This window comes from Opisthorchis viverrini (genome assembly GCF_000715545.1).
Source record: "Opisthorchis viverrini unplaced genomic scaffold opera_v5_345, whole genome shotgun sequence".
In the NCBI taxonomy this organism is placed as follows: domain Eukaryota; kingdom Metazoa; phylum Platyhelminthes; class Trematoda; order Opisthorchiida; family Opisthorchiidae; genus Opisthorchis; species Opisthorchis viverrini.
The window spans coordinates 8,172-18,076 of NW_008752001.1; the positions used below are offsets into that span (position 1 = coordinate 8,172).

Genomic DNA, 9,905 nt, shown 5'->3' on the forward strand with positions numbered 1-9,905 from the left:
ACATACTCAGTTTAGTCTTCACTCAGTAGGTCTAATTTTTCCATAAACGCTATTTGATTTTGTCGAAAATACGATTTCAGTTTGCGGTCTGTTGTCAAATCTGATAATAAGATGCTACCGACGTGTCGCAAAACTTAATTGTAAACCAAACGACTTACTTCAGCCAACCTGTCCTGAGGAGCATGCGTTGATAACCCTCAAAAATAAGCAGATACAAATATATATATATATATATATATATAAAACAACTCAATCAGAAGACTACAGCGAACCCCCATAAAAGCCGACGTGCACAAAGATTCCTCCACAGTAATGCGAGTGACGCTGTCAAAATACTTCCGCAAGTTGGAAGAACTTGTTCCTTTAGCCTGATGATGGGAAGAATACGAAGAAGTAGCTAAGGTTTACTTGTAGACAGAACAGAACGTTCGCTCTGCATTCGGAAACCTGCATGCTGAATCCTTTCACGGGTCGCTGGCAAGTTTGTTCGGGGAGTTTGTCATTGTTGTGACTTTAGTGCTCGCAAGTCTGTCCTGGTGTTCATCCGAGGTGTCTGCGAATATTTTAATTAATGATAAGGGTAATGTCTTCACCGAGCCCGAATAAACACTTTTGAGGGTTGAGCTCGGTTGAACTCTGTGCCCTTAAATTGCCCTAAAAGAAGGCAAACTTGTATAAAGATGAACATCCATCTGGAAAGTAAAGCACTGGTGAAGTCGGATGTACATGAGGCTTAAATGAGTGGTTACTTTATACACATGCTCTATTCAATAGAGATAGTTAGTCTACGGCCACTTTCAAAGTAAGGGAAAGAAGGGAAGAATGAACAAATAACCGGTAAAGAGGCCAGGTATAACGGATTTCGACCTAAAGTGGAATTGCAATAAGGTGTGGGTTACTCTGCTGTTCATAACCGTTGGTCGTTTGTGATCACTTTAGGACCACTGAGTCTCTTGTGATTCACACACATTAAACATTGCTCGGTTCTGTTGGCATGATTGTATTGTGAATTCGATTCCGTTTTCGCGCCACAAGCAAAGATTTTATGAACTAACACATTTACTCACCCCTAATACTCTTGTGTAATCAGGTCTGATCGTGCCGATCGTTCCCGACCAGATCTTGCCAGTATTTCCTGGTCAGACTCAAGGTCCTATTATCATTGGTAAGTTAAATTAAGAAAAATACTTTTACAGCAGGCACAATAAAAGTAAAAAGTGTGTGTCCAGCTACCGAAAACTATTACGAGCATTTGAACACGAATAGTTGAGGGATCGTACGTCCCTGGCCCACTATCTTGAAACGTATTCACGTCGTTAGCTACATGATGTCTGCAAAATGAAGGATGGAATGAGCCCAGACTTTTTATTCTAAAGCGTGCGCAGCATGTGTATCACTCACCTGGTGTCTTTGGGTGTCAAAGCGCACCAAAAATGTGGAACTGAAAAAAAAACCAGATGTTGGTCGAATGCTGATGGGCAAACAAATTATTTATGACAAACTAATCTACAAGTGTTCATTACACTCGTAAAAAAGTAAACATCAGAACAGCCAGATGGGTAAGTCAGCAGACAAAGTAATGGGATATGAATAATAAACCACGGATGGGGCAAGCTACCGATTTACGATGAACTTTGATGGACAGTGAAGAATTAGCTTGTCCAGTCCATATGTCCCTATAATCGGCACCACGTTGGAGCAGCACATCTTGTAAGGGAGAAAACGACGCGAAAGTACTTCTATTACGAAACCTTCCACTCCGCGATCATATCAAGTTCAACCACCATTTCTTTCGTACTGTTTGCAGTCGCAAACTTGCCATCAGTTAAAATATTCGGTAGTTTTGTGTAGCCGATCGGATCAGAACCGAGAAAAATAAAGATATCAATAACCGGTGGACCAAAGAGTGATTCCACGCTGGGACCAACATTCTAAAGGAATACCTCGTTCGAAAACAGAGTCAACTACAAAAAGAAAGAATTCTCATTAATAAAATAAAGCTCTGCACAACAGCTACCCTAAATTTCCACAAAACAGCTTTCAGACTTTCAGCAACTTGCTGAAAGCTAGCCGACATCCTACAACTTCGCCCGTCACTCAGTCTCCTATATTCCGTCAACTTTAAGATCTAATCGACCTCAAACTGTGCAAAATTAGCAAAACACTCGTCTGCACACAGATTTACTTTTCATGTGAGACTCCACTAAATCCCATCGTAATCTCTTGTTCATGATATTGTTCAGTTGACTGTGCTGCACAAAGACTACCATCTGTTTCAGTTGGTATGACACCCAGGATATCACGGTACACCTTTTTAAATGAAGCCATCAAGTTAAATTCAGATTGGCGTGCTAGTTTTTGAGTTGAACGATTGACAAGTGTTTAGGGACTTGACTACCTGAGGAGCCCCAAGCATAATGGAACCGTTTGTGAGATGTCGAAGAGTTTTCAGTAAGGTTGTGAGTAGTACCTGCATTAGGAAAATATAATGTGATGTCTCAAATATCGTACCAACTGAAGTGTGGTTCGGTTTTGTGCAGTACAATACGTTCGAGAATAGCATAAACCAGAGTTCCAGCCGGGGTCCAGTTGAGGCTCGCGTTAAAACCAAAACTGGTTTTTATCACTATCTTCCAGAGAAATTCTTATTTATCAGTAATTTGAAGTTATTAGAGTTTGTTGGCACAAGCATAATGAGGGAGAAATTGCGAACTGTAGTAATGATATTACCTTTAAAATAGCTTTGTGACTACTGATTCCCAGTAGACTTTCTGACACCATCAAACCTAGAAATAGATGGTATATATGGTAGTAATTTATGGTAGAATAAAAATTTATAATCAAAAAAACTCTCATGTTAGAAGTAAAACACTCTCAAGTTTGGCTTCCATGCGAAACAGCTATGCCGTACAATGATACGCCCGAAACTGGAGCATTGAAATGTATTCATCATTAAGGTCTGCGTTTCCAAAGTAACCATGGCTTTACAAGTATAGTGTTTCACATTGTCATTACCTTGTATAGATAACTCATTAAAATAAAAACAGGTAAACCTCTGAGATCACCGTTCCTGCCAAACACGACAAAATATAGAGCGCAAATATCAATTTCCTGAATAGTGTAGTGTGGCAATTAGGCTTGGAGAATAAAAGCCTCTTAGGCACGGACTGCTTTGTCAACCCATCTGTCAAAATATGAACTTATGAATTACCAGTTCAGTGTTAAGTAGCACGTCTCCCAAGAAAACCCAGTTACTTCTCAAGAAAGCGTTGTATCATTTAAAAACTATTCCTTTGTTATTTTGACACTACCGAAGCACGTCGTTATCGAATGAACTTGGGGTGATACATTTGTAACACGATGGTGCTAATAAATCTACAAGTGGGAGCAACCATTGGATACGGTCGCCAAAAACCTTATTCATTGTTCTACGATTCCGCTTGCGTTTTCGTCTACCATCGTGGAGTTTCAGGTATGAGGGAAATATTGTGTCCCATTTCCCTTAGGTTATCATCCACCATGTGCTTGTCTCATGTGTAGCAACTCCAGGACGCGACATCCTACCGAGTAGGATGAAATAAGGGCGTCTGAACTAAGAGGAAGAATCAGGTTTCTGACACACGTCGACACGCCCTGGCTGTTGGTTTTCGCCAATTTGATATGAGAGGGCACTTGTAAGACCGCTGTTCGGAGAGAAGAAAATGCCACCAGGAATCGGAAAAAATAGTTCCTTTTCATTCTAGTAACTACCAAATACCGATGCAACTCTACACAGGAAGGGATACTTTTGTTGTTCTGCATTGAGGTGCGCATGAGCATTCATTATCCGTTGTCATTTTGAGGTAAAAAAAACAGGGGATTTCCGAAGTTATGAGCATGCCAAACCGATTATTTGACATTGTTTAACCTGAAAAAAGTAAATAAAAAGATACGGCCGAAGTGTTTGAAGCGCTGGACAGAACAAAGTTAAATATCTTGAGAAGACATTGGCTCATCTCGTCTAATTTTCTAGACAGAGAAAAATTATTGTCATTTTGGGTAAAAAAAAACAGGGGATTTCCGAAGTTATGAGCATGCCAAACCGATTATTTGACATTGTTTAACCTGAAAAAAGTAAATAAAAAGATACGGCCGAAGTGTTTGAAGCGCTGGACAGAACAAAGTTAAATATCTTGAGAAGACATTGGCTCATCTCGTCTAATTTTCTAGACAGAGAAAAATTATGTCCCTCCTAGTAATGAATACTGAAAATTCTCCACTTATGGGGGCTAAAGCACGATGTGTTTCTACGTGTTACGCATTCACAAATCATAAAGTGTAGCTGGTATTCAGTTTTTTATACTGCGATCGCTGGTGTAACCGGGTCATTTGTTTTCTTTTCAAGATCCAGTGCTACCCGTTGCACTTACTACCACAGCCGCGGCAGTAGCTACCACAACGGCCGCAGCAGCGACGACCACTGGGGCTGCGACAACGACGACCCCTGGAGCTACAACTGAGAAGCGTAAGTTCGTATATGCACCAGAGGTCCTGTCGGTCAAAATAGTAGTCTTTTATTTTCTGCAGTGAGTGTGTGAAGGAAGTTTGGGTATATATTCACCGAAACAGCGAAGCTGACTCTCCCCGGGGAAGAATGACTTGGAGCAACCAATCATTGTCATTTTTGTTTGAATATTATGGTTTTCCCAAAGACTTTATGAGTACTTTCGGTTTCTGATTTTTTCAACGCTCACCTATGTGTTCACAGTTTACTTTTATCAGCAGTGTCTTTTGCGGAGACTAGCATGGTGATTAGTTAGAACGATTAGGCTAATATTTGCAGTTGTGTACGTCCGTATGATTTCATCTACTTTGACGCTGCCATTAGTCGACATTAGTCAACATGCATTATCGGTTTTTCAGGTGTCTCCTTGACTCACTATTTTACCACGTTTATAGGTGTTGCTCTGAGTCTTCTTCGATCCTCCTTTAAGTCAGTAGATCAAACTCAGCAATAAAAAACAGTTAAAAAACAAGTATTTCAGTTCCCGCGTTTCGGGCAACTCTGCTTTAACAGGACAAACTTGCTCGGACTACAACATATCTCAATACCATTGAGGAAGTGTTTTTAACAAAGTTCCAGCTCTCTATCCCTTTTTCCGTTGAATCCCTAAGATGTCTTCTCCCTCCCCACACCTCAGGACGGAGGTTTTTCCCGATTCTCAAATACCCCGATTTGTCCGCTTTATTCACTTCTGCAAACCCCATCCCACTTTTTTCACGTGCATTCTCTGACGACTCCACTTTTCAAAATTAAGCCACGCGCGTATCACCCAACAAAGTAATCAGGTGCCAACCAGTTAGGGGAAAACGTATACGGCTATTAGATGCCATTTCACATCTCCCAAATCTCTCCAATCGAAACCAACCCAACCACGGTGCAATCCGAAATTCACAACAACGCGGTTACCGCCTTTGGCCTGAGAGATAATCAGAGCCTTCACAGATGGTCATTGTTAAAGACAGATATGAGAGATCCTAAGATTGAAGCACACCGGACAATGAACTTCCTATGAGCACCCAGTGCTGGTATCATATGGTTACCCCTCAAACGGTTCCCTCCTTCTATTGGCATGCTTCAGTAAATTAAGTATCCCGTACAGTTCCCCCAAGTAATCGAAAGCTACTTAACTTCGCAGTCGAAGCACCCACCCAGTGTGTGTCAAATCTACCTCATCCCGTTAGCTTCTAATCAGGATTATCAACTCCATTGTTTTTCAAAATTATTTAAACAACTCTGATTTCACGCGGCGTTTGGTCAGTCTTTCATTTAGCTTTTATATTTCATCAACACTGCCTGAGACATGGTCCTCAGTGAACTTTTCAGGGGACAGAAGTTATAAGCGGAGATGTTGCACGTCCGATTTCTGGGTTAGTATCGGTCAGCTGCAATGCACTGGACTGACGGTGATCGATTTATCAGCGATCATACATGTTGACTCATTTGAACGCTGGGCTGGAACCAAAGACAATATCGTCATTATACCTCCTGCATAGGGTAACCCGAAACACCATCCCTTTCCAAATCTAGCATAAATGCCGTTCATTGCCAGCTCACTACAGCTTCCATCTCCTCCACACTTGACGCTTCTTCGCAGCTATTCACATTATGATTGCTTCTGTTCAAGTCACTGGAGGGATGGTTCCACACCCAGCACGACCTCCAGGAACAACTGCCCAAGCGTCTGTGCATGATTTCACTGCCTTTCCAACAAAACTTCTAGTGGTATTCTATGGTAGTTTCATTTCCACAGTTATCGGTGTGCTAACTTTGATCAGATGAAATTTACTTCTATCGCCAATCTCAGCGACCGAGACAACTACTGGTAAGTTCTGATCATTCTGACAATACTGGCGTTGACGGTAACTGTATATATCTTAGTGGCACTGTATCTATCTGGCGTGGATTACAAAGTGGACCGGACTCCTATGAGGCGATCATCGATCTAAAAAGCATCCATCCGGTGTTGATGCAACAAAAGTACAAGTGCTTTAAATACTCAGACACCGGTACCCATACTACTATGACTAGTTTCTCCTGCATTCATATCCGGCGTCCGGTGTTAGCTGTCTGCTACATTTGAAAGCACTGGTGTGACACTTAGTTTCTTTGATCGACTACCCGCTTCTTCTGGGGAAAAATGCATCTCATATTATAGGTAGACTCAAACTCTTGAGGCGGTAGTTGTTGCACTGATCCATCCTAAAATTTTGCTCAGTTTATTTGTTCTTGAACGCAGATCAATACGCATTTTAGTGAATCTTTCTTGACAAACGCAAAGAGCCAAAAGTTTCTCCAAATCTTCTTCTTAAGTACATCTGCCGAGTCACGAAGCAGTTTTATAGTAACTACTTGCGGTGGTCTATCTCCCAAATAAGCTTTGGTGCATCACTAGATAATAAGCTTTTCTGAGGGTTTAATTGCCACGAGAGTTTTTCCACCAGAAAGCATCATTTATTTGTTTGAATGCACTGCACGCGCGTATGCTCTTCCCTAAGAAATTATTTCATGAATTCCCCCGAGCACAAGCTGTTTTCGTAAGCCCATAGCTGCTCTAACGTACTCAACCGATGTTGAAACTGTTTTAACAGCTGCGGCGTGTACAACACCTTGCCGTAAGTTCACCCTAAAAATTTCATCTAGTATTTTCAATATTACAGTACAACGTCAACTTCTTTTGCAACATATGAACAGGTGAATAAAACTGAAGGAAATCACGGTTGATGTAAATATATCTGTTTTACCACGACTGCCATGCAAATTACGAGCTTAAGTTGGATAAATTCCGAAATGTAAAACCCGAACTGATGAAGAGTAGTAATTATCTTTAGACACATTGCCAGTTTATACGTCTCTGCAGGGCAAATGGCTACTGTCAACTCAAAATAACAAGACGCCCTGCGAATTCCACAGAATTTGTTGCAGACTTTCGTTTTCATTCTTCAACTCGGTGCCTAACCGGCGCCCGTCGTGACCCATTGCCATCTATGTATGAAGTAATACATTAACGAAATCAGTTTTTCCCTTTGCTGTAAAAGTCGAAGTTCTCTCAGAAACCACTAAAATGCTTCAGGAAGGGTACTGAAAATTAGTTGGAATAATCCGATCAGGTAGATATCATGCAATTTGTGTGAAGTCCCTGACTAACATTGATGATCAATAAGGCCGTTAGTCCGTCAAACTGCAAGCATTATTCATGTCCGTTTCCTCAAAAAGGCTGTAAACCGAGATCATGTTTGGCAGATCTATCACAGCGACACTTGATGTTGGACAGAATGATATGGCAAGGCAGCTAGAGATATTGAGCACACTTGGAGCCCCTATGGGTTTTCTCACGTTTCAAATGGAAATAAAAATGCAACATCGAATAGACAGCCCGAAAAGAAAACTGACGAAAAGTGAGCTCACATCCCAGAATGAATGGTTATGAGGAATAGTGAATAACCTAATTTACACATTTCTGTGATTGAAACCTACCAATAGAATCAAAATCGACATCATTCGGCTTTCGTTGTCATCTCAAGAAGCCAACCCGAAAATTTCGGAACTTGCAGCCTTTTTAAAGACACTGTATGGCATAAGATGGTGAGTGATTTGCCGCAGGCTACATTCAGTAAAAGCTTGAAATTTTTTCAGTAACCGCGAACAGACCGACTGAAAATGTAATGAATAGCAATCGATGCTATTCAAAGCATACCTCCCACGATTTTCAAACCTTTACGACTCAGTATGCGTAACCAAATGCCCGTCCTTATTTGATAGCAAGAAGCACCTTGTTGAATCAATGTATATCTCTGCTCACTGTGAAACCCGTCCTATTTTAGCTACACCCTGCCCAACCCCATGCCGTAAGTAATTCCATAGGCACGCACACGCTAAACGTCTATAATTTACAGGGAACTTCTGTACACATACGTCTCTCGTCCAACCAATTAATGATTGTTATCGCATCGTTCAACCCACATTACACAGCTATTCTTAAGGCTAATAATAAACTCAAACGCCAAACCAAAAAGGCGCTTGGCTAGGAAATCGAAACTAATTGTGCAGCAGCCAATCTGATCACATTTCACCAAAACTATATTTAACCAATCAGATCTTGTCAATCCAAACCCTTGTGAATAAAGCCGAACTGTTTTCAGGATCGTGATTTAAGTAGTTCCCCAAGAGTTGTCGATGCTCACTTTTCAGACAGAGTGAGAAACATTACGGAATCTCGTCGAAAGCCTAGTAAACTATCCATCGTGTTTGGGATGCCTCCAGTAGGCATAGATGCCAACCTGAACTCTTGTACTAACAACCGACAAGTTTACAAAGCCATCATATCACGACGTTTACCACAACGCCAGGAGTTGTCACATTCATCATGTGAAAGGCGCTAAAATCCTAGATCTGCCTCGGTGAACGGGCAGTGCAAAAGCATATAATGGATTAGGAATTGCGTTCTGTTGCCTGAGCAGACGGCAAACTCGGTAATATGCAGGCTGATAGTGCCAAGCGGAAGCTTTTATAGGACGTGTGTCTGAGAAAAAGACATATAATCACCTAACAATAATTTTTCACAATCTGTGCGAGGTAGAAGGTCGATTTGCCCACGAGGTGCCTCAAGGTCATTTACACATTCAGAATCAGGAAATCGCATACGTTTAGTCTATGTAAGAAGACTGAATCGTATTAGTGAAAGCCCACAAGTAACCACTTGTTAGTACTCCTACTATCAATGACAATGGAAGCCGCATGGCGGTAGATTCGGAAGGTGACTTTTTTTTACCTTGTGAACAACTTTGGTTCCACAAAGGTTATGAATTGTGAAGCCCTCAAAACCATCCATCCAGCATCGTACATGGCTGTAACAACCCAGGTATCATGCTAACGCCACCATGGTGATGCCACTTGTGGGAACAAATATGTTACGTGGCAGCTGAGATGCGACCGAGCTCTCCGGCTGATTCTACAAGAAAAAAGAAATGACCGACTTGGAACTCCGTCTATGTGGTCATGATTGACAAAGCAGGATCTGTAAACAAGATTGAAAAGCAGTAAACAGCGCGGAGGTCCACCTATTCTCATTACTGGCATGAGTAATGCGATAGATGGCATATTGCTTGAGCATCCAGACAAGCACACACGAATGCGAATTGAGCAAGTACCTGTCTGCAACTACTGGTGTAAGATGTCTTACAGTTGTCATAATTCGGAAGAAAATAACCTCCATAAACCACTGGATAGAAAAGGCTGTCGGAGAGAGGAGATGCTAGGGCACCAACGGAGAGTTAGCTTTTTAATTGGTGATCTAGGCTAAAAACGCTCCCCAAATAGCGGTGGCCTGAAATACCTGTCCAGCAAAGAGCGAAACACATGACAT

At 41.5% G+C, this 9,905-nt stretch overlaps 1 protein-coding gene across 1 annotated transcript in view; it reads right to left on the reverse strand.

Moving 5' to 3' along the window:
* Positions 1-9,182, reverse strand: part of T265_15077 (hypothetical protein) — a gene marked incomplete at both ends in the record, with an annotated part of 10,134 nt that extends 952 nt beyond the window's left edge. Inside the window, 2 exons of the mRNA XM_009176495.1 lie at positions 4,410-4,483; positions 9,086-9,182. Of these exons, the coding sequence (XP_009174759.1) occupies positions 4,410-4,483; positions 9,086-9,182 (171 nt within the window). The remainder of the gene's footprint in view (positions 1-4,409; positions 4,484-9,085) is intronic.
* Positions 9,183-9,905: the final 723 nt, after the last annotated feature.